Source organism: Octodon degus, unplaced genomic scaffold (genome assembly GCF_000260255.1).
Source record: "Octodon degus isolate 3935 unplaced genomic scaffold, OctDeg1.0 scaffold00051, whole genome shotgun sequence".
NCBI classification, from domain to species: Eukaryota; Metazoa; Chordata; class Mammalia; order Rodentia; family Octodontidae; genus Octodon; species Octodon degus.
This window is the reverse complement of record NW_004524627.1, coordinates 4,559,252-4,583,619: the sequence shown is the minus strand read 5'-3', so window position 1 is coordinate 4,583,619 and position 24,368 is coordinate 4,559,252. Positions and strand designations below refer to the sequence as shown.

At 43.5% G+C, this 24,368-nt stretch overlaps 1 protein-coding gene across 2 annotated transcripts in view; it reads left to right on the top strand.

Moving 5' to 3' along the window:
* Ikbkb (inhibitor of nuclear factor kappa B kinase subunit beta) overlaps positions 1 to 24,368 on the top strand; it is a 53,835-nt gene that overhangs the window by 19,076 nt on the left and 10,391 nt on the right. The window contains exons 6-16 of one of the 2 annotated variants that reach the window (XM_023717227.1): positions 8,099 to 8,187; positions 9,329 to 9,418; positions 11,483 to 11,607; positions 16,917 to 17,024; positions 18,647 to 18,776; positions 19,059 to 19,253; positions 19,887 to 20,001; positions 21,191 to 21,323; positions 21,900 to 22,051; positions 22,198 to 22,259; positions 23,486 to 23,595. In XM_023717227.1, the coding sequence (XP_023572995.1) occupies positions 8,099 to 8,187; positions 9,329 to 9,418; positions 11,483 to 11,607; positions 16,917 to 17,024; positions 18,647 to 18,776; positions 19,059 to 19,253; positions 19,887 to 20,001; positions 21,191 to 21,323; positions 21,900 to 22,051; positions 22,198 to 22,259; positions 23,486 to 23,595 (1,309 nt within the window). Of the gene's footprint in view, positions 1 to 8,098; positions 8,188 to 9,328; positions 9,419 to 11,482; positions 11,608 to 16,916; positions 17,025 to 18,646; positions 18,777 to 19,058; positions 19,254 to 19,886; positions 20,002 to 21,185; positions 21,324 to 21,899; positions 22,052 to 22,197; positions 22,260 to 23,485; positions 23,596 to 24,368 lie in introns of both variants that reach the window. The other variant, XM_004633066.2, reaches the window with a different exon arrangement.

The following is a 24,368-nucleotide window of genomic DNA, read 5'->3' as shown; positions in this document are numbered from 1 at the left end:
TTTTTTTTTTTTTTTTTTTCAAGGATTTCATGATTTGAGTCAGAGTCCAGCAGCTATATGGAACAGCTCATCTAACAACTTGTATTTTACACATTTCCTGAGCATATTTTGTTCCAGTGCTGGCCCCAAGTGCCTTTTGTTGGAGCTAGCTGCTGTTCCTTGCCACACTGACTTCAGCTAAGTGACGGAGCCACACCCTCAGCTAGTTCCTTGTCTTCTCTGCTGGGTTAAACTTGTTTGCCCCTCCCCCAGTGTCTTCTTTGCCCCTTGCCCCCCAGAGATGCCTGCTCAGGTCAACAAGCTCCGATCAGCAGTGTAGGATTTGTCCAGTGGATATAAATTACAGTGAAATCGGGCACAGCACCCTTGAGAAATGAGCAGGTGGCTGGCAGGCATAGGGTGAGCTTCCTATTTCCTGTCCAGTAAGGTGTCATACCTTGCCCCTACACTGAAGGCACCGGAGATGATTTGGACTTCCATGTAATGTAACCCAAAAATAGCTCGTGTAAGAACTATATTTAGGATCTTGCTCATTATACTTTGGAAAACATTGGCATGTGTTTCCTTCTGCCAATGGAGGGGCAACTTCTAGGCAGTCAAGATCTAGGGGCAGGTGGCAGCATTCCTGCTACTGCGGTGGGGCTGGAAATCCTGTGGATTTTGAGGCCAGCTGGACAGGCCAGGACCCATCTGTAAGACCATGTTAGGTTCTCTAGGTGGCTACCTAGTTGTACTGACTGGTAGTCAGCTGTCTGGTAGTCAAGCAGATACCTGAGATAAGAAACTTATAAAGAGAAAAGGCTCATTTGGCCCCCAGTTTTGCTCACACAAAACTATTTAGCTTGTGATTGTTTAGCTCATTGTTTATGGGCAGGGAGTATGCTCACTTCAGGACCAGAATATGAACAAAATGGAAAGAGTTACAGGGAAAGGAGCTGGGGTCCCACTGTCACCTCAAGGTACACACCCAGGGGCTAGAAGACTTCTCTCAAGTCTACCTCCTAAGGTTCCAGCCTCCCATTAGTGTCTGGGTTGGGGCCAATGCCTTTACACATGACACTGGGAGAAGCCAAGCTGGGCTGCAGTCCTGGTCGCTTTCAGGAGCCCTGCTTCCAGTTTGTTTCTCATCCCTGCATTTCAATCTCTACTCCTGCTGAAGCTGCTCTTATTGGGCATCCAAGATTTCAGTAATGAGCAGTGAGGATACTGGGAACACTCAGCCTACCCGAGGGAGGAGAGCTCTACATTAGGAACTGGAAAATTGGACTCTCTATAGGGTTTTCCTACTCCTGGATTTTTCTTCTGGTTCTGTTGAATACATCAGTCTGACTCCACTATTGATTATAACAAGAGATAATTACTTTATCTCAGATCATCTGTATAAAAAGTGTGCTGGAAAAGCATAAAGAACCAGATTAACAAATATAATAATAGGGAGGCCCACAGCTTTCATTTCTAGCTTCTCCACTTGGCCAGCTCTGTAATCTTGGCATAAAATTTTCTGGACTTGGGTATCTTTGTGTTCAGAAAGAGATGTCTGTGCCTCTATATAACCTCCCAGATCCCTTCTACCCCAGCAGTACCACTTCACTAAGATAGCTGATCTTTGGGATGGTGACCCCAGAGGGTCATTGAGTACCCCTTAGTCACCCCAGCCTGACTGCTTCTCATGGATTCTCAAGTCGTATTTTCTATGTCATTGCAAAGAGCTTTGTCTTCCTGATTTCTGTTCATTCCTGCTCCATCCCATTCATCCTTGTCTACCCTGAACTATTAGTTTTCTGCTTTCTAGTGCTCTCTTTGCTAGGCTCTATTGTAGCTTCTTTATCCTAAAATCTTCCTGAAGTCTGTATCCATGTCAACAGGAGATGTCTTCCAAAGTCACTTCCAGATTGAAATCTTAGGCTTCCTTCTGAAACCAGATTCCTGTAAGTCATCCTTTCTTGTGTCACTAGACCCATCTTGCTGCCAGTTACTCAGACACAAGTGTCACAATTTTGAATTTTGTTTCTTCTTGGAATCTTGCCTGTTCCTCTTCTATACCCTCCCATTTAAAGTGTCTCCAGGATTCAGGGTGCATCACAATGGTAGCATGTACAAGGCCATGGGTTGCATCCCCAGGTACACACACAGACACACACACACACACACACATACACACACACACACACAGACAGACATACACACATACAGTTTCCAAATCCAGCTTTCCAAACACTCCTCCTTTGTGTTGTATGTTCTGTTTTCCTATCCTCTGCTACTGCCTCCACTATTTCAGTGTAGAGCAGATCACTGCCATGATCCCTTTCTGGCCTTACCTGCTTTTGCTAACCCATCTTTCATACTTTTGAAAGGAAATGTCTATCATAGATCATTATGAGCTAGTGGTTCTCCTCACCCACTGTGGTCAGCCTTACATATACTGTACTTGACTTTCAGAACCACTTTCTGACTCTCCTGCCAACTTACATGCTGCCCCTGCCATTCCCATGGACCTTCAACGATTCTGTTTGGGGCACAGCTTTAGACCTGAGCCTTCAGTGAGATAGCTCAGTGGTCCTCCTTAGGCAAGCTTAGGCAAGAGCACAGGAACCAAAGTTCTATCCCCCGCACCACATGCTGCGCCAGCCTTGCCCCCAGTGTGGGCTGAGCCAGCCATAAAAATAAAATAAAATAGACCTGAGCCATCACTCAGTGACTATCTCCTGTAGTTCTGCTGTTTGGTAAACACTTTCTCAGTGGGTCAGAAGAAGATCTTGCACTTTGCTTTTAGGCTTGGTGTTGCTGCCCTGCCACCTTGCTCGTTAGTCATGGAGCCAGTTTTATCCAAGAAGCTGTTAGCCAGACTAACTCTCCACATGGCCGCAGTTGGCCTCCAAGTCAGTTTTGTCTGGCAAGTCCAGTGGCACAAAGTAGCTGGCACACAGTAGGCACACAGTCACTTTTTTTTTTTTTTTTTTTTTTTTTTGCGGAACCAGGGATTGAACTCAGGCCCTTGTGCTTGCCAGGGAAGCACTTATTCCACTGAGCCATCTCCCCGGCCCCCACACAGTCACTTTTGATCAGTGCATGAACATCCTGTTGCTTGTCTATTCAGTGGTGATCTGGACTTGCAGTTGGTGACTACCTTTCTTTTGATGTCTGGTGTTTTCCATCCATCTCTTTTTCCAATTCTTGTCAGTTGCTTGTATCTCAAACAAGTGTTCTGAAGGGGGCTTAGCAATGCTTTGGAATCTGTTACATGGAGGGTAGGGTCTCATGAACACAGCTTCCTTGCAGGAGGTTCAGGTGCTCTATCTGTCCCCAACTTGGGCTCTGTCATCTGAGAAAATAAGTGGGCTGTGATTGGGAGTTCTGGTTCACCAGTAACAACCACAAGATGTTCTCATTCTTCACTTAGGTGTTGAATCTGCCTTACCAGTGAACAGGGAGAGCTGGGGTAGCTCCCTGGGGTTTGTTCCTGACAAGGATGACAGCAGCAAGGATGTTCCTTCCTGGGGTGAATTTTTCACCTGGCCACTCTGTACAGTGTCTGTCCTAAGAGATGCCACAATGTCATCAAATTAGCATGGGAGGGGGGCAGTGCTGGAACCTACGAGGCAAGTGTGCACCACTGAGCTACAAGCCCAGCCCACATGGTGTAGTTGGAACATGAGACATTAACCATGTATTCAGATAGTGTGGTTTTGGGGCCGGGGAGATGGCTCAGTGGAATAAGTGCTTCCCTGGCAAGCACAAGGGCCTGAGTTCAATCCCCAGTTCTGAAAAAAAAAAAAAAAGAAAAGAAAAGAATCAGATAGTGTGGTTTTAAACTTTTATAAGTATATACTATCATTTTTCCTGGGAGTTTGTTTAGTTTTTATGTTTTACAGTCCTAGTGATTAAACTCAGGGCCCACACACTGAACTACATGCCCAGCCCTTGTATTTCTTAATTTTTATTTTGGAACAGATCCTTGATAAATTGATAAGTTATCCAGACTGAGCTGAAACTCTCATGCATCTTGCCTGACCTCCCAGAGTTCTGGGATTACAGAAGTACACACCCAGCCTTATTAGGGCTTATATGTTTTTCATAAACTTCCCTACAGAACACTATTTTTGTTAATCTCAATATCACATTTTCCATCAGTTTAAAGTAAATTAGTTTCTTTCAGATAGTTTCCACTCACCTCCTGACACTGCTCCTTGAACACTCTTTGTAAACTGTACTGCGGTCAGACCAAAGCCCTGTATGTGAGCATTCCCTCAGGAGGCCTTTCCAGGAGAAGGCCTACTGCCAAGCTCTGGGACATCAGCCAGGAACCCATGTATAACTGTGACCCTCAGACTCTTTAATCTCAAACTTTATTAAGCCCACAGGAATATGGAGAATAAATAACCCCCTCAAAATGAGTGTATTTGTGTATAGTTGCTTAAGCCTCAGGAAAGATGGCTGTTGATGGCCATCAAGGTTTAGGGTACCCGCTGTATCCTTCCCTGTGAAGGTCTAAGGCAGCTCCTCATCACTGAGCTGCAGATATTGTACTCTTCCTCCACAGTAGGGGCTGGGTAGATGCCCCACATGCGCCTGCCTCTTGGAGTACCCCTAAGATGACATACTTCTGGCTTCTGGGTCCTCATGTCTTAGTCTCAGCCTAGGAACTTGCTAAAATTGTAGTGAGTCTCAATTTTCATATAGTCTGCTTTAGAACAAACCAACTCACATTTCATGTACAGTAATGCCTTGGTACACAAACTCAATTTGTTGTACAATTTTAGAAAAGCTGGCCATGTTTATGTTTGCATCGGAAAGATGGTTGTGGGCATGTTTGTCATCTGATGCAGAATTTGCAAACAAAAACAGACTTTTGCCTAAATCTTCTGTTTGTAAACCAAAAGATTTGCAAGCAAAAATGTTTGTGAGCCAAGGCACCATTTTATACCCTGATGCTCTAGCCACTTGTTCTCTACCACACAGAATGGGTCTTTTGTGCATCCAAAAGGGAACATACTGTTGTGGTTTTTTTGTTTGTTTTGGTGGCACTAGGAATCGGACTTAGGGCTGTTGCATTGAGCTATATCCTCAACATGCCCTCTCTGCTTTTAATTTTGTTTGAGACAGGGCCTTACTAAGTTGCCCGGACTGGGGTTGTATTTACAGTCTTTCTGCCTCAGCTTCCTAGATGCTGAGATTAAAGATATGACAAACTTTTCAGGTTGTCACATGGCCTTGCTCCTGATCAGTAGCTGATCAGTGGCTTTAATTCAGTAGTACTGCCATCCCAGTTTGCAGTATTGTGTAGGTGCACTTGTTAAGAGTTTTATTATATTTGGCTCTGACTCTTTAATAAAAATTAGTAACACAAAGATGGAAGTGTTTTGCAGGAACATTGGACTTTAGAAGGTAGTAATAAAGTTGAGAACAAAATGGAGCGGAGCTCTTCAGGCCTGGGGAAAACAGCATCTCTGACTTCGTTTAGTCAGTAACTGGGCCTGAGAGAGTTTATTGTGTCACATAGTAGAGTAAAGAAAATAAGGAATGGGTCAGAGATTTAGCTCAGCAGTACAGTGCCTGCCTTGCAAGCACAAGGTTATGAGTTTGAGTCTCGGTACCAAAAAAAAAAAAAAAAAAGGAAGGAACAACTAGGGATGTTGGAACTTTATGATCAAAGCCTGTGTTTAAAAAGGCAGATGTAGGGGTAGGGGAGGGGGCTCAGTGGACTAAGCACTTCCCGGGCAAGCAGAAGGGCTTGAGCTCAATCCTTGGTTCCACAAAAAAAAAAAAAAAAAAAAAAAAAAAGGCAGATGTAGTTCAGAGTTTTGTATAGCGCAGCTTAATGTCCTAATCTAGAAGCCCCGTTGATGGCATGCATTTCCAAGTGCAGCTCTCTGTCTTTCTGTGGCACTTTGAGTAATGCTCACCTGAACGTCTTCATAGAGCATGCTTGAGTCTTCTCTATCCATGGGTGACTGGGGTGTGTGTGTGTGTGTGTGTGTGTGTTTGTGTCGGCTTGTGTTTGTGTGAGGGATATGTAAGTGTGTGGGTATGTGTCTATATTTGTATGAGGGCTGTGTATATTATGTGTTTGTGTTAGTGTGTTTATGTATGTGAGGCATTTGTATATGTGTGTTTATGTGTGTGAGGAGTGTGTGTGGTCATACAGAGAAGGCTTATTATTTAACCTGTCCGTGTTGTTTTTACTTTTTATTTTTGCCTCAAAAAAAAAAGTCATACCATTCACTTGGCAGTACATCATTTCCATCCTTCTGAGTCAAAAACTATAAACCTAAGTTATTTTTAAGGAGTTACGTATTATAATGTGGATCAGCCATAATTTGTTGACTTTCAGTTTATTTCTAGTTAGTTATTCCATGCTAGGCAGAAGGTATAATATCCTTATATTTGTGTCACAGTATTCTTGATTTTATAAGCTGGCATCCCAAAGATGTTAATAATGTTTAGTACAGTTTTACAATTTAATAGATGTCTCTACATTAGTGTACTTTCCCAAAAATATAGACTCATTTTTACTCCTTCCAGCAATGTAGATTAGTGCCTTTAATTCCTCATTTTAAATTCTTCATGGCTGAAGAGATGAAAAAAAAATATTTCATGTTGCTTTCCTTTGCTTTTTCTGTCTACTGGTGAGCTTGAACAATCCTGTGCAAAATTGAGCACCATTTGCATCTCCTCTTCTGTAATTGCCCTTCCTAATCACCTTTTTTTCTACTAGATCTTATTACAAATCAAGATTCTACTAGATTCTTACTGATTTCTAAGTACTGTTTGTCTATTAGGTATCCTGAATCTGGCATATGTGTTGCAGGTGTTTTTCCCCAGTTTCTTTACTTTTGTCTATAGTCTCTTTACCATAAAATTTTAAAACTTATTTGCACTATATTCTTTATGGCTTGTAGTTCCTTCATTACATAACACTACTTTTTTTCTGCTAAATGTATTGCTTTGTTGTGGAGCTTTTGACATTAATGTAAATGGAATGATTTTCCTTTTCAAATAGATAAGCTTACATAGAGAAAAGCTATTGATTTGTATATTTTTTTTGTTTTTAGCCAACTTCGTAAACACTCCAATTTTTAATCTGTTGAATTCTGTAGGGATATAGTCACATCCTCTCCCAGTAAGAGTAGTTTTCTCTCTCTTCTGTGGTAGTTGGCTGGGATTGGTAAAGCCATTAAACTCCTCTTCCAATGTAATAACCATGCTGTCTTGTTGGGTCTGAGCTGCAGCAGTATGGGTCCCAATCCCTGTGTGCCAGGGTGTTCATCTGGCACAGAACGAAGCTATGAGTGTCAAGTGGCCTCACTGTAGAGTGGCACAGGCTGCCTCTCTCTCTCCTAGATTCTGAGCTTTCTAGAGCTTAGGACATGCGCCTTTTAAAGCCCGCAGAATCTGCCAGGAAACTCAGCTCGCCGTTACACAGTGAACTGTCCAAAAGGTTAAAGGTCTCCGCACCATTTCCCCACTTATTCCTAAAGCCAGCACTGACTGTGTTGAGTCTATCTCACGACCATAGTAGTCTCTGCCTTAAGCGCTCTTCTAACTTGCTCACCTGCATAAGTTAGGCTCTCTGGTCCAGGGAAGTCCCTTCTCAGATTTTATCAGTGTAAGCATCACCTGGAGGGCTTAGGATACAACTCAGGTGAGGCCTGAGAGTTTTGCATTTCTGAGTTTTGCATTTCTCAGTTCTGAGTTTCTAAGTTGTAGATGGTGACCTCAAGGATAAAAGGCAAAGCATTTTTTGGGGGGGGGAGGGGTGGGGAAAGTCACATGATGAAGAAGCCAGAATCTAGTGGGAATCAAGGTTCTGCTCATCTAGCCACGTTCCTTTCATTCTGCTTGAGGAGCTTCTGCCCAGGTCTGTTGCCACCACCAGGAATCTACCAGCAATCCGTGCATTTCAGGAACACACAGTAGGAGATTTTTTTTTTTTTTTTTTTTTTTTTTTTGTGGGGGGGAACCAAGAATTGAACTCAGGCCCTTGCGCTTGCCAGGCAAGCACTTATTCTACTGAGCCATCTCCCGGCCCTAGGAGATTCTTAAATGAAAAGTGTTTCCTAGACTTAATTAAAAACTCACTCCCTTTCCACTCTTTCAGCGTCTGCACTTAGATACCTTCATGAAAACAGAATCATCCATCGGGATCTAAAACCAGAAAATATTGTTCTGCAGCAGGGAGAGCAAAGAGTGAGTGACCCTCAGGAAGTCTTGGGGCTGTCCAGGGAGGTTCCTGGTAGAGAAGGACCTGTTCCGTAGGTTTGTTTATATTCACATTTCCTTGAGTCATGCTTTGATTCTCTGGCACTGTTTTGATTTGAAACAAAATTCAGCAAAATAATTGTTTTTTGTTTTTTGGGTTTTTTTGTGGAACCGGGGATTGAACTCAGATCCTTGCATTTGCCAGTCAAGCACTTATCCTACTGAGCCATCTCCCCGGCCCTTTTTTAGTCTTTTTTTTTTTTTTTTTTTTTTTTTTTTGTGAATAATTGTTGCTAGTAGATTGAGGTAAGTTTGAATGGAGCATTGTTGGTTGCCTAGATTGTAGGACTCTGATAAAAAAAAAAAAAATGATGTTTGTTGTCTTTCTTCTGTCCTTGCCTCTGGGATTAGCATTTCTTAGAAACAGATTTTTTTCTGTTTGTTTTGAGAATATCAGCTTTCAATTCTAAAATGGAACTCAATGTGTAGTAGTTGTGGTTATAGGTGAGAAGAGGCCCTCAGACCTGGTACCTATTCATGCTGAGCCCACTCCAGCCTGGGTTTCCTCAGTGCTCTCTGTGACTGTCTTGAGGGGGCCGCTGCATAGGCATGGTGGCCACTGGGGCTCACCTTCATTCAGCAGGGGTGAGGAGCAAGGACCAGGTGAGTGGAATGGTCTAACTCAACTCTGAGGCCATTCCGTCCTCCTCGCAGCACTTCCATCAGCAACATAGACCTAACCCATGACTATGACAGGGCATCTTTGTTCTAGGGCACACTCATTCTTGGTGGTAGTTCCAAGAGTTGAGGACTGTTTGCTAAGAAGTAGCTGGCTGGATTTCTCACGTTAGAGGTCCATGCTTAGGGATCCTGAGAGCTGGTGTGTGGCCTGTTAACGTTGGCCTCCCTGTGGTGACCAGAAGCAAAGCAAAACAGAAGGAGTAGCTAACATCATTACAGCATGCATTTTTTTTGGTCCTGAACTTAGCATGCCAAGGGCATTCTCTCTTATGTGGTGGCTCTTAAGAATCTAAGCTTCCATACCCCTTGGGAATTTTGAAATACCTCTACCCTAATCAAAGGACAGTGTATTCTTATAATCCTTAGATTTCTACTTCCTTTTTTTCAGTTAATTCACAAAATTATTGACCTAGGATATGCCAAGGAACTGGATCAGGGCAGTCTTTGTACTTCCTTTGTGGGGACCCTGCAGTACCTGGTAAGAAATGGAATTTATGTGTTCGCGTATCAGTTTCTCTGGTGGTATGTTTGTGGTGCTCTGCTTTACCTTACCTTCCTATGTCTGACTCTCACTGGCTCTGTGAATATTTCCTGAAAGCATAGGAATTGTCATGTGAGCTCATTGTAGAACCATAATCCACTCAAATAAATTCTCTGCCAACAGATGACCTCTAGAAGGATTCCTTGTCTTCTCTGACATCAAAAGGGGTGTGTGTACTAGTATCTTCACACAGATCCTGCAGCCTGGCTATGCCTCAGTATTTTACCTGAAAATAAAGGGATTTAATTAGGCTCCTGCTGGTCTAGAGGCCACAAGTTATATAAGACTCAGCTCCCCCTTCTGTTACCTTATGTTGGTCGCTTGAGGACTGGGCTTCTGTTTGAGTTGCTCGTTCATTTGGGAATATGGAGCAAGTGCAGTCTGCATGCCAAGTGCTGGCAGTGCATTGGCAAAAGAAGATACGCATTGTCTACCTCTTCAGGATTTTAGAGCTTGACGAAAGAACAGGCATTGCATTGTTATCCACAAAACTCAGAAAAAGCACTGGGTACTCCAGGGATGTTTTTAAGAGGACCTAGTATAGCTGCTGCCCTATAAGATGAGGAAGTGGATGGGTTGGTAACTGGAAGAGGCAGAGGTGGAGAGGAATAGGGGTTCTGAGCAGAGGGGTTCTGGGTAGAGTGATAGTGCATAGGAAGACCTGAGAATATGGCCAAGCCCTAAAGGAAGAAAAAGAGGGCCTGGAATTAAAGCTGGGGAGGTAGGCAAGGACTTTTGTAACTGGGCAAATGCTGTTAGGTTATTTCTCAAGCCTCTGCATTAACTGAAGGCCTTTACATTGGAGAAGGCCAAAGACCACTGCTGGTGCCATGTGGAGAGTGCCCTGCCTGGACCAGAGTCATGTTGGGAGGAGGAAGTCACCAGAGCCTGTACAGAGTGGTACAGCAGTGCTGGGGCAGGAATCAGACTCTTGACAGAGCACTCTCAGACCCATTGTGGGCTGTCACGTATAATAGTGGCCTGTCACATCGTGATTGTAGTGGGGTCTGCAGTTGAAAGCCACTGGGCTAGATGGGCTTAGGAGTACCATCTGGTTCTTAAATAAGAAAGAAGTTGATGTCTCTGTGTACACTTGTATTTCCTGCCCATTCTGCCAGCTAGGGCAGTGAGCAACTCCTCTGTGCAGGGAGAAATCCCAATGTCTAGGTCAGATGTCACGACATGCATCCTTTGGCCTCCCTGGAATCCCTGAAGCTCAGCAGCAGCTTGCTGAAAACAACCCCAAACTCTGCCCAGAATACCAAATCAGGTTTTCAGACATCTGTCCCTAGCCAGACCGCTCCAGGAACTGACCATCCCTGCACTTCTCTGGGTTTGGGCTACCTGGCTGTTTTGTAAGGTCACATTTCCATAGCAACCATGACCAATTTCACTGCCTCTGTGATGGTCCCAGGTCACCTCAGCTCTCTCCACCTTGATAAGGAGTCACACCTTTGACTTTGTCCTGTCTAATTGTAAATATCCCATGCTTTTGCATGGTCTGTGTTTAATTCAGCTTAGTAGCATTTTCCCTGGATGCACTAACCTATCTTCCCTTCCATGTATGGCATATAGGACTAGGCACTATCCTGAGTTAGTTTTCAGTGAATTCCTAAGATAGTTCCATATTTTAACTCATGTGGTATGCAGGCATGAGTGCCGCTGGGGATGGAACCCATATACTAGCCATATACTCTCCCACTGAGCCACAACCCTAGCCTCTACCCATCATTATCAAAGGGCACAAACTGAAGCACAAGTGTGGTCCATGCCACGTGCTGGTCTACTCTAGAATGATTCTAGGGGCCCTGACTCCTCACCCTCTGCCAGCATTTAGTGAGTGTATGAGGCACAGCAGGCCTTAGGTCATATAGCTGACCTGACTGACTACCTCCTCCCACGTGGCCACACTGTCCCAGGAAAGAGCCCAGAGACCATGGGCACTGGAGAAATGATTGCCACCATTCCTGACAGGATGTATCCCTGCTTATGTGGTTGCAGGCCCCTGAGCTGCTGGAGCAGCAGAGGTACACAGTGACTGTAGACTACTGGAGCTTTGGCACCCTTGCCTTCGAGTGTATCACTGGCTTCCGGCCTTTCCTCCCCAACTGGCAACCCGTGCAGTGGTGAGTGAGCCAGGAGGTGGGGAGGGCAGTGCTCTGGGAGCTGCCAGGGGAGAGATCAGCTCTACTTCTTATCATCCTCCTGGTCCACCATGTATCCCAGCCTGCCCAGGCTGACTGAGCTATCCCTGGGCGGGAGACCTGGTGGACCCATGTGTGAGCACCACTCACTCAGGAAAAGAGTGACTATTAAGTAATGTCTTTTTTTTTTTTTTTTTTTTGGCGGAACCAGGGATTGAACTCAGACCCTTGCACTTTCTAGGGAAGTGCTTATTCCACTGAGCCATCTCCCTGGCCCCAGTAATGTCTTTAAGTAGGTAGCAGATCAGTGTTATTTTGCTCTGTAGTCAGTAACAAGTCAGGACCTTGTTACTTCCAGCACCAAAATAAGACATACTGTGTATCATAAACAGAAGTAAAGGCCATATGTGCAGACAGACCAGACAACATTTATGTGAAAACATACCACAGTCCAGTTTCACTACTTTTGGATATAAATTTTTGTTCTAAAAGCATAAGGAAGTGGCTTAAAATGTGAACCTAAGAAATTACAAAATAACTATTTTCTAATTTTAAAAACCAAAGGATACAATTAAGACTTTCAAAAACCATTCTGTTAACTTTGGTTTTGCACCACCACTCTGGCCTTTTATTTACTAATTATTAAAATAATGCATTTTTTTATAAATAGAAGTTAATCATCACTGCAAAATCTTGTAAGTACATCAGGTAATACATATGTTTCATTCATTCTATAACGTGTAGAAAACATACACAAATATGTGCAAAATTGGTGTTTTACACAATAAATATACCCCAGTTAAGGTCCTGGGAGGAAAACAAAGTTAACTCTTACTGACATGGGTAATTTAGCAGTTCTTTTTTTTTTTTTTTTTTTTTTCCTTTTTTTTTTTTTTTTTTTTTTTTTTTTTTTTTTTTTTGGTGGATGACATGGGTAATTTAAAAGCTAACATTCCCCTAAATCGGTTAGTTTTCAATCAAAATTATTCCTTAAGAGGTCACACTAATTTAAATGAGGCTTCTATTGCTCAAAATTCTTTTAATCTCATTTTTTTTGGAGCAGATGTAAGTTTGCAAGTTCTTTGGTTTTTGGTTTTTTTTTAGTTCTCAAGTTTTAAACATCAAAAGTTAAAAAAAAAAAAAAAAGCCAGCCAGATAACTCAGTGGACTAAATAAAGTACCTGCTTAGGCAGAGCATGTTGGCTGTGGTTTGATCCTTGGCATGCTGTGCTGGCCCCACCCCCAGGATGCACTGAGACATCAATGGAGACTGGGCATGGTAGCATGCACCTGTAATCCCAATGCTTGGGGGGCTAAAAACAGGAGGATCACTATGAGTCCGATCTATGTAGTGAGACCCTATACCAAATGCAAATATATATATATATATGTATCTATATCTATATCTATATATCTGTCTATATATATGTGTGTGTGTGTGTGTGTGTGTGTGTGTGTGTGTATATGCATAGCGAAAAGTCTCGTATCATTTTCTCACCTCTGTGGCCTCTTCCCCTCAAATACTTGATGCCCTGGTTGCTTTGTTTGTTTGTTTTTGACATTTTATATCCATTCAACCAAATTGGCATATATTTTTCCCTTATGGATCATCCTATTTCTTACAGTAGTAGTAGCATAGTATGAACACTGTCTTGTAGATGTCTTTGAAAGATTTCACCATGAGAATTTCCTTCAGAGCCAGTTTATAACACAAAAAATATCCCTTGTCTTGAGCCTAAAAATACTGCACAGTTTGATCACCCCTCATTTGTGTCAGACTAATTCTATGTTATTTTATATTTTTGGAAAATATGGAAAAAATAAACAAGAATCATGTAAATAAGACAATCTAGAACAATTAGTGTGAACATTTTTGTGTTTCCAGATTTTCCAGTGTGTCTGTATGTGTGTATGTTTTATAACCTTTTTTAAAAAAAAAATAAGGTTATTACATATACTTTAATGTAACTTGCTTTTCAAACGAACACTGAATGTTCCTGAGTTTTCCATATTACTCACAATATCTGTTTGTAATTCCACTAAGTGGCTGTACTTGTGCCCTGTGGCTGGAATCTTGAGTGGTTTACAACTTTGGTTTCTTAAAATAACACCAAGAATAATATCGTGGTAGGGATATCCTTGTGCACCCACAGTTATTTCTCTAGGACAGATTCCTAGGTGTGGAATTAATAGTTGAAAGAATATATACATACTGTAAGGGCTTTGATGTGTGTTATGCTGCGTGCCCAAAGCAGGCATAGATATGTGCTTCTCACCACAAATTGCCCACACTGGCTGTTCTCTGAGTATCTTTCTGGAAGTGGTGAAAATGTTAACTTTTCAAAGGACAAGTATTTATTGCATGAGAATGTTTATCGAAAAGAATAAAGTATGAGTGACCAGGGAAATGGGTTCTAGGAAAGAGTAGTACCCCAAGACTCTAGTCCTAGAGAATGCAAAGGGGCATCTGGTGAGGGTAGGGGGTACCCTCCTGCAGCAGTTACCACAGAGCAGGCACCATTGCTTTAGCTGCAGAGGTTCTGGAACATTGTAGGATTAGGTAATTAATTAATGGTGTTTTGTTTACTTTTTTCTCATTGCTGGGACAAAATACCCGACACCCAAAATTTAGGAAGGAAAGGTTTATTTAGCTCACAGTTAGTGGAAGTTTCAGTCCATATTCATCTGGCTCTAAGGCAGAGTGGCACATGGTAGAGGGCAGCCATTCATGGAGGTGGAAAAAAGCAAAAAGCAAAGGGAGAAGAAGCGGCTGTGGCAGCTAGCCAGTCTCTGTCCCTTCCTTACATGGTATGCAGGCTGTCTGCCCCAGGTTAGGTGTAGCACCCACACCCCTAATCCCAGCATTGGATCATGAATTAATTACAAACTCTAGAAGTCTGCCCCAATGACTGCATGAGGCTTTGTGGGGACAACTAGACATAAACTATAACAAATGGTCACAGTTACTGATCATAAAGGTAATTCTGAATTATTTGTACATCTGTAAATTTTTTTTTTTTTTTTTTTTTTTTTTTTTTTTTGGTATTTTTAGGGAAGGGTCTACAGGGTGTTCAGGGTCTCGCTACTAGATTGGACTCATAGTAATTCTCCTGTTTACAGTCTCCCAAGAGCTGGGATTACAGGCATGCACCACAAGCCCAGTCTCAATTGTAGTCTCAGCACCCTGGAGGCAGGGCCAGCACAGCAGGCCTCGGGATTGAACCCCCAGCCCCAGCACCTGCTTGCGGGTGCTTTAATCCTCTGAGCTATTTGGCCAGCCCTGTAATGGTTTCAATTAGCCAAGGGATTATTTCATTTGTAACAAATTCAAATGTTAATCTTTTCCATGACTTTTATAAAAGATGAGTTAAAATCCATGAGAACTACAAGAGCAAGCTCTTCTTGGGAATATATCACTGATGGTTGACCATCTTATAGTGAACCTGCTGTCTGAAGAATTCTTGCTGGAACTTCCCTCAGAGGTGTTGGAAGCCACGAGGCGACTGCAAGTTGACTATTCTGAAACCCAGAAAGAAGTAGAGCCTCTGCCATTGGCTTTTTTAATGTCTTAGACTGCTAACAATTTCTCTCTCCATCTAAAGAAGTGGTAGAAAGGAATTTTAAGGCAGAGACAACTTAGGTGTTAGAGTTGTATTGCAAAGCCACTTTGAAATTTATTTCAGGACTAACATAAGCAACATGTATTTTACTTAGTGTGCCTTTTTCTAACTTCTCACTTTCAGACTAAATTTTCTATAGCAGACTTGTTCACTTTATTTAGAAAGCCTTGGGCCAACTCCTCCATCACATTTTCCCCTAGAGTTATACATAGCACCCTCTTCTATGTGCACCTCTTCTGTGTGGTCCTCAGAAGCCAGGTCCCTGCTTGCCAGTGACACTTGATCATGACTAGAGAACTTTTTATTTGAATTTTTCAACTCTTTTGGGAAAAAAATGTATTTGGGCATCAGGCAGAGTACAGAGAAAACCAGATTTTTAATTTGAGTTTCCATTTCTGCCACACCCTAGTTGTGCATGTGATCCTAGAGAGATGACCTAATCCTCATTTCCTCACCAAGTGGCAACTTACATAGGGGTTTTTTTGTTTTTTGTTTTTTGGGTTTTTTGTTTTTTGTTTTTTGTTTTTTTCCTGGAACCAGGGATTGAACTCAGGCCCTTGCGCTTGCCAGGGCAGCATTTATTCCACTGAGCCATCTCCCCTGCCCCATACATAGGGTTTTATAGCAGCAAGGAGAGCCAATCACATAGTTTACCTGTGAGGCATTCTCCATATTCACATTGTTGTTGTTGTTATCAGGAAAGCTGGAAGCCAGTTGGATTTAAAATTTTTTCCCTTCAGATTTTACTTCAGATATACCAAGAAGTTCTTAAATTGGGAAAAATAAAAGTTCGTTTATCCTTAGAAAAAATACTGACCTATAAAAAAAAAAGTTACTTGTGTAACTCAAAGGGAAGTGCATGTGTGCATGTGTATCACACCTGATCCATATGAATGTGACATGTATGCATGATCTTGGTTTGGAAGATCTAATTCTACCCTTTGTTAAAACTTGAGCACTTGTATAGATAAAATGGAAATGGAAAAGCCAAGGGTGACACAGGGATTGGCAGTATTGTCTGCAGAACTTGGGACACAAAACAGTCAATAGTCTGCTAGGCTGCCCTTCAGACACCTACTGAGGTGTGCTGACCTTTGTTGTTATCTGACATAGCCTCTACACCTCTAGCTCCAGTACCCACCACTCTTAAGAAAAACCTGATATCTCAGTTACCTTCTTGCCACTCAGACACAAAACCCAGTGCCCACAACTGTTAAGTAGGAGAGGTTTATTTTGGCTCAGTTTGTAGTGGTCTTATTTCAGGGCGTGGCAGAGGAGAGACAGTTCATGGCAGGAGAGCAGGAAGCAGAAGGATCAAGGGAGGAGAGAGCTAGATGGACCTTTCCAGGCCACACCCCCAGTGACCAACATTAGTGGACTAATCTACCAATGAGTGTCATGCCCTCATGATCTAGTCACCTCCCAAAAGTCCCTGGGAGTCCTCCAGCCCTAACTTCAGTCACCTAGGAGTGGAGCACATGAGGTTTTGGGCGACATCTAGATACAAACTGTAACACCAGGCTATTAAGCATTATTCCAGAAGGTTAAATGTCCATGGGAGGGGTATTCTGAGAATCCTAGAGTTGTAATGTCATGTTACAAATGGAAAGGGCTCTTGACCACTGAGTGTACATGGCTCTGATGGCTCATTAACAGATGGCTCATTTGCAGGCATTCAAAAGTCCGGCAGAAGAGTGAGGCAGATATTGTTGTTAGTGAAGACTTGAATGGAACAGTGAAGTTCTCAAGCTCTTTACCTTACCCCAACAATCTGAACAGGTGAGTCCCAGTCATCTGACTCTTCTACATTCTTGCCTTTTGCAGGGATGCAAATCTGAGCTCATATCTGATAACTCCTGTTTAAGACAGAATTTGCCATAACCCATCTCAAATATAGATTACTTTCCCTCACCTCCTCAGAAATCACTTTTTCATTTCATTTGTTTTCTTTTTGTGGTGCTAAAGATGAGACCAATCTTGGCTTTTTAATGATGGGGGTTACACCTTATTTATTTTTGTACTGTTTGGCCCAAAACTGTATCACTAAGTAAGTCTTTGGTCTAGTCTTAGAGCCAGGACATAAGCAGGTAATTAATTTACCAGAATTGGATCACATTACAAAGGAAATTTTCAAGGCAGTCACACATAATTGCATTGCATGGATGATGAGGACCAGGAGTATTTGAGGATGGGAGAGGTTTTATATGCATTGACTATCTATGCTGGAACTTCTGAGATCCACAGGTAGGTGAGGAGGGTGAAGGAAGTCAACACCAAGGGGAAGGGTAGAGGTCGGGGCAAGTAGGGACTTGCAAGGGAGGTGATGAGTAGCTGCCAAGGCCTCTGGGGAGGATCTGCTATCTCCAGAAGGAAGATTTGAGGCCAGGAGTTTGAAGTTTGTGTGTACACCCACCAGCTGCTCATGATGAGCAGGATTAACCAACCCAGCAGCATAGATTCTAGCTCAGCGGGCCGCCTTTCTCACAGCAGGGACCAGTTTCATGGGAGACAGTTTTGCTATTCACTGGGTAGAGATGGTTTCAGGATGACTGTAGTGCCACATTTCTTGTGCACTTCATTACTATGTTAGAGGGCCGGAGAGATGGCTCAGTAGGCTAAGCGCTTGACTGACAAATGCAAGGATCTGAGTTCAATCCCTGGTTCCACCAAAAAAATAAATAAATAAATAAATTAAATAAATAAAAATAAAGGTCATTGCAGATTTCTATGAAACATTATTATGTTAGATTCTTGTGAGCTTACAACCTCGGTCACTCACATGCCGTTCACAGCAGTCAACTCCCTGACCTGACAGCAGGGGGTGCTCAGGCAGTCACTAAGGAAACAGAAGCCATTTGTCAATCCAGATGAAGCTATGCTTGCTCCCCTGCAAGTCACCTCCTGTTTTGCAGCCCTGTTGCTTATAAGCTGTGGACCAGTGCTGTCCAAGGCCTAAGCCTGGAGAGCCCTGGTCTAGACTGTGACCCCGCCTCACCCAACCCCTGGCTGCAGCACTGGGTATGGATCAAAGGCACCCACTGTGCATGCTGTAAGGTGCTGTGTATACCCTTGAGCTGGCTCCCAGGGAGCACATTAAAGTCTCCTCGAAGGTCATGCCTATGCAGCCAGTGGAGATCTATCTGTTTGCCAGTCCATGTTAGAAATCCCTTCCTGGTGAGAGCTGTTTTAGTGGGAGGTTAGGAGAGAGGGATGTGTACTGAATAGTTAAATTGGTTGGTAGCCTTTTGGCTCTTTTTCTCAGATCTGTCCATTTTCATTTTCAATAATGGTTATGGCTGCCTTTGTGACAAGATGAGCCCCAGGTCACACTGTCAAATCCACCTGTGCTGCAGTCTGAGCCTGGCAGGAGGCATTGCTCCTCACTCTGCTCCTGTTCTTAGTGTGCTGGCCAAGCGACTGGAGAAGTGGTTGCAGCTGATGCTTATGTGGCACCCCCGGCAAAGGGGCACAGACCCCCAGTATGGGCCCAATGGCTGCTTCCGGGCCCTGGATGACATCTTAAACCTGAAGGTAAGCATACAGCCTAGAGAGCCCCAGGAAAAGTGGGATGAAAAGGAGGACACAGGACAAGCTTCCAATGCCCAGGTGGATGAGTGGGAAGTACAGAGTCCAGCAAGAGTCTGTCTCCACAAGTAAAAGGATGAGACTACTGAATAGTTAATATGCCTGCCTCCCTTCCTTGATTTAGGCCTTGTGGGGCTGGGAAATGTGGGGAGTAGTGAAGGCTCTCAGCACATAGACAGGCACCTCTGTAAAGACTGTGCTTCTCCTAACATCTGTGCTATGTTGCAGCTGGTTCATATCTTGAACATGGTCACAGGCACCATTCATACCTACCCAGTAACAGAAGATGAGAGTCTGCAGAGCTTGAAGGCCAGAATCCAGGAGGACACAGGAATCCCAGAGAAGGATCAGGAGCTGCTGCAGGAGGCAGGTCTGGCCTTGATCCCTGACAGGCCTGCCACTCAGTGTATTTCTGATGGCAAGGTGAGCAAGGCTTCCCTGCTGTTTTCTGACTTTGTCTTGTAGGAAACAAACCACACAGTCTGATTGCTACTTTATGCTGTGAAGCAGTTAAGCCCACTGTTCAAGTGCCTGCTTGTTGCTGTATGATGGGAAAACAAGCATCACTCCATATATGACTTGTTTCTTCCAGACTATGGAGAGTGGCTTTCATTCGCTTTTTTGCCAAAATGGTGCTCTGCTTTTCTGAGTCAGCAAAAGCTTTTTATAATTATCCCTGTGTAAGGAGCTAAGTCACTGTGTTGATTGCAGCAGTGCAGATGTAAGTGCTCATAGGTCAGCATAATGGATGGAGTTTACATAGGAGAAACAAGTCACTGCATAGGGCGGCAGACATGAATTTCATGGGAAAGGCAATCAGAATAAATAGAACCTGAATCTTTGTATATAAGGTTTAGCTTCCAAAAACCAGAAGTAAGGAAATGTGTGTGGAATTGGGAAGAAAAGCATTGTGCCTCCTCTGTACCTGGTGCTCTGTACCTGGTGACCTGAGATACTCTTGGGGACAGCAGGAAATGCTCTAAAGCTGTTCAGGATTAGTTGGGAAAGGGAAGGGCGGGATCCACTTGATCTCATTCTAGCCTTATCTCTTTGCAGCCAAATGAGGGCCACACTATGGATATGGATCTTGTCTTCCTCTTTGACAATAGTAAAATCACCTATGAGACTCAGATCTCCCCACGACCCCAGCCTGAAAGTGTCAGTTGCATCCGTAAGAGCATCTTTTCTTCAAAAATGATCAGTTGTGATACTTGGAACAAGGGGGAGGGTGTGTGAGCAGGGACTGCATACTCAGTCTTTAGGGCAAGGAAGGAGTGGCCCAAAGCACGCAGGAGAAAGAGAGGTTCTCAGTTAGAGCAGAGAATACTGCCTGCTTGCCTGCTCTGTTAACCATTTGATTTATTCTTCAAGTTGCATTTATATTTTAATAATTAGTGTATGTACATGATACTTTTTGAAACTCAAAAGGTACATCAGAATGAACATACAATGAGAAAGAAGCCAGTCTGGGCCCCATTCCCCTGCTAGTGAGTTCCCCTCCCAGGAAGAATGCTGCTGTGAGATTCTTGTGTTTCTTTCCAGAGCACCTTCTCCTAAACAGTGACGTCATATAGCATATACTGCTCTGTTACTACTCTTTTGTTTTTTTTGTTTGTTTGTTTGTTTTTTGTTTTTTTTTTTTTTGTGGAACCGGGGATTGAACTCAGGCCCTTGCGCTTGCCAGGGAAGCGCTTATTCTACTGAGCCATCTCCCCAGCCCTTACTCTTTTGAATTAGCAGTGTTTTCCAGATGTTTCTACCATTGGTGCATATAGAACTGCCATTTTTAATGGTTGACCGAGTCCCATTGCATGAGTGTTCCAAGAACATTTTAATGCCCCTGCCACTCCTGTGTCCCCACCCCATCCACATACATACACTCAGAATAAACAGATTTTAGAGATCTCCAGCCTTCCTGCTTATTTAATCATCTTCAGTAGTGCTCGCTGATGTTGCATTTTTATAGAATTTAATATAACTTCAAATGTCATAAATGTTGAGTTTCTATTGAAAATATATATAGGGAGCCAAGGGTGGCGGTACACACCTGTAATCCCAGCTCTCTGGGAGGCTGAGGCAGAAGGATCAATTGCAAGTTCAAGCCCAGCCTGGGCAGTTGGGCCTTAGGAAGATCCACCTCAATTAAAAAATTTTAAAAAGGGCTGAGAATTTAGCTCAGTGCAAAGGCCCTAAGTTTAATCTTCAGTGTTGAGGGGTTAAAAAAAGGCATAATGCCTGACAAGTTCCCTGATAGCACAGGAGTTAAGGGTTTTCCCCGGGCCAGTGAGCAGCAGGGAGAGATGTGGCCTTTTGCTGGGGCATCACCCTCTGACATTTCCTTGTCTCTGTGCGCAGTTCAGGAGCCCAAGAGGAACCTCCCTTTTTTCCAGCTGAGGAAAGTGTGGGGCCAGGTTTGGCACAGCATCCAGACCCTGAAGGAAGACTGCAACCGGCTGCAGCAAGGACAGCGAGCTGCCATGTACTGTGCCAGATATACTTGACTTAGTTCATTTAGAGTTGCTTGGTGGATTTGGCCCTTGGGAGGTGGCTGAGGCAGGGAGCAGAGGCAACTGTTTTGAGAGACAAGAGAGAGACACTTTTGGATGGCAGGAGGTGGTCGGGGTGGGCCAGCTGGAAGGAGGCCCCTTCTACCCAAGGAGGGCCTGACGAGGTGAATATGGTTAGTATGTGTCATAGGAGTGCAGAACTGAGGGTTGGGTGGGCCAAGCTGTGGGCAGAATTGGGGCCTCAGAGAAGTGCATTGCAATTTGGGTTGGCAAAACTTCCCTGATTATTATGTTGGGATCTTACTAACTCTATCCTGTTAGGACAAGTTTAGATTATTGGTCCTTTATGTAGTACTTTGCCTAATTCTAGTTTTGCTGCAGAACCCCATGTATTGCTGAAGGCCAGGAAATTGTCCTTACAGTTATAAATGGCTGCTTTAGTGGTAGTAAGGATGTTATTACAATGAGGACCTCCCTGGACTTTTGATGGGGTTCTGTTATTGTAGGAAATGGTATTGGATCTCCAAGCTCTCCAACATTCCATTTCTTGTGGTCTCTGCAGGATGAATCTCCTCCGGAATAACAGCTGCCTCTCCAAAATGAAGAATTCCATGGCCTCCATGTCTCAGCAGCTCAAGGCCAAGTTGGATTTTTTTAAAACCAGCATCCAGATCGACCTGGAGAAATACAGTGAGCAGACTGAGTTTGGAATCAGTGAGTACTCCACAATAAATTTAAGAGGCCCTTTCTTTTATTTCTTTTTGAGGTTTTTTTTTTTCCTTCTCTTATAATAGAGTTGCTTATTTCTGTTTTGAGTTTCTGGTATTTTCATTTGTCTTTTCCCCCCAATTTTTTTCCAGCATCAGATAAACTGCTGCTAGCCTGGAAGGACATGGAACAGAAAGTGGAGTTGTGTGGGCGGGTAGGAAAGTCAAGTTTGGATTTTGTACTTGTGGTGTGGGTGAGGCTTCATTCTGTATTACTCTTGTCAAACACTGGGTTGGTCTTCTGTGTCTGAATTCAAGTTTTCCTCACCAACCACTTAGATTATAGCTGAACTTTCTAGAAGTGAACTGAGAGCCCAAAGGAAACCGTCTGTGGCAAGACCCTAGCACTGTCCAGAGGGGCAGAGAATTCCACATTTAAATAAGGAGCAGGGGCTGGTGAGATGGCTCAGTGGTCTAAAGCACCTACTCAGAACAAGCTAAGCCAAGCAAAGTACAGGGACTGCGGTTCAATCCCCCAGCACCACTTGCCAGCCAGCCCCGCCCCCTGGTGGGCTGAGCAGGCCACACACACACACACACACACACACACACACACACAAAATAAATAAATAAATAAAATTTAAATAAAGAGCAAATGCTAAGTGCCCTTGTAGAAGAGCAGTGGAGGATAGGATGTTTAGCGTTCCCTCTTGTCAAAAGTGTTTCTTAATTTTATTGGATGTCAAATCCATAGAAAGACAAAATTGAAGCAGAAAGTTTCAGAACACGTGTATCACATGCCATTAAACGTAATTGTGAAGCCAAATACAGTGAGCATGACTATGAATGTTGCAGAAAATCAAGCCCCTGTGCTCCAAGACATCTCTAGCACCTTTTCCAGTGCCCTTGGATGGGGGCACCCTCCCTGTGCCCTGATGTCTGTTTTGATAATAGTCTTGGCAGATGCATGCATGCTCAGGGTGGATGTCCTACATATGATTCCATAGCCATAGATGATGGGCTGTGCTTCTCTCAAACTTGGCTCTCAAACACATAATCTTTGAAATAAAGGAATTCAGGTCTCCCTCCATGGGTTGGCATTGAAATGGACAAATTTAAGAGGGGACAGAATAATGTACATTGGCCATCTTTTCCATTCTAGTTATTTATTTAATCCTGTGAATGGCTCTATTAGAAGCCTATCTTACTGAAGCAGAAAGTAAAGCTCACAAGTTAGGTAACTGCCCAAGAGTCCCACAGCTAATACCAGTAGATGCAGGATCCAAATTCAATTCTTTCTGATACCACAGTTCACATTCCTTCTGGCCAGTCAGTTGAGAGTCTCTGAGAGTTATGAGTCTCTCTCTGCCACCTTTGGCAGATCTTGACTGTCAGTATGCTCTTCTTATATCAGTTGACATTAGCACAGTCTTTTCATTAGGAGAACGAGGTGAAGTATCTTGTAGAGCGGATGATGGCCCTTCAGACTGACATCGTGGATTTGCAGAGGAGCCCAATGGGGCGCAAGCAGGGTGGCACCCTGGATGACCTGTGAGTACCCCCTGCAGAGTCCCATATGTGTGTTGGGATAGTCCCCAGAGGTTATGGCACTATGTTCCATAGAGCCTGTCCCCTGGTCAGTCATCTGTGTATGTCCCAGAGGTGATCCAGAGCAAATCACATCATGCTGAGCTGACCCTTAGTTTTCAAAACTGTTAAGTGACAAAGAAACCCTGCTGATCTTACTAAGTTGTAAGGATCCATTCAGATAATGCATTTGAGAAGCAGTTTGTAATCTATAAAGGCTATAAAATAGAAGTGGTCTTTACTATCCTATTGGACATACCCGCTTGGTCCACCAGGTTTTCAGTCTCAAAGAGCAGGAGGTGTTACAGAGAGGGAGGAGCCTGGCAAGCCTGGAAGTTTGGACATGGACACTGTTCATTTGAGCCTTTTTCAGGTATCTGCCTTTGGCTTCATGAGGGGATGCAGCATTGGACTGAGCCACACTATCAGGAGGAAGTAACTTACAGCCCCCATGTGCAGAGAGTCTGGATTGGTTTATTGAGAGGGTCTATCACTTTGAACTCAGCAATGTTACCTGTTGTTAGGATTCTTAGAATGATAAATCTGAACAGAAATGTAATTATTTGTTTTGTATGTCCTCTAATTCTTTAACTTTAATTCCCTTGTTTTCAAATTTGTCTTCTTAGAGAATGTTGCCAATCTTCCCTGTGTTGGGGAAAAGGGTGGAAGCTTATACTCCTTCATGGGCTCAGGTTTTCAGGGTGGGCAGGTTTTCCTGCACAGGCAAGGAGGGCTCT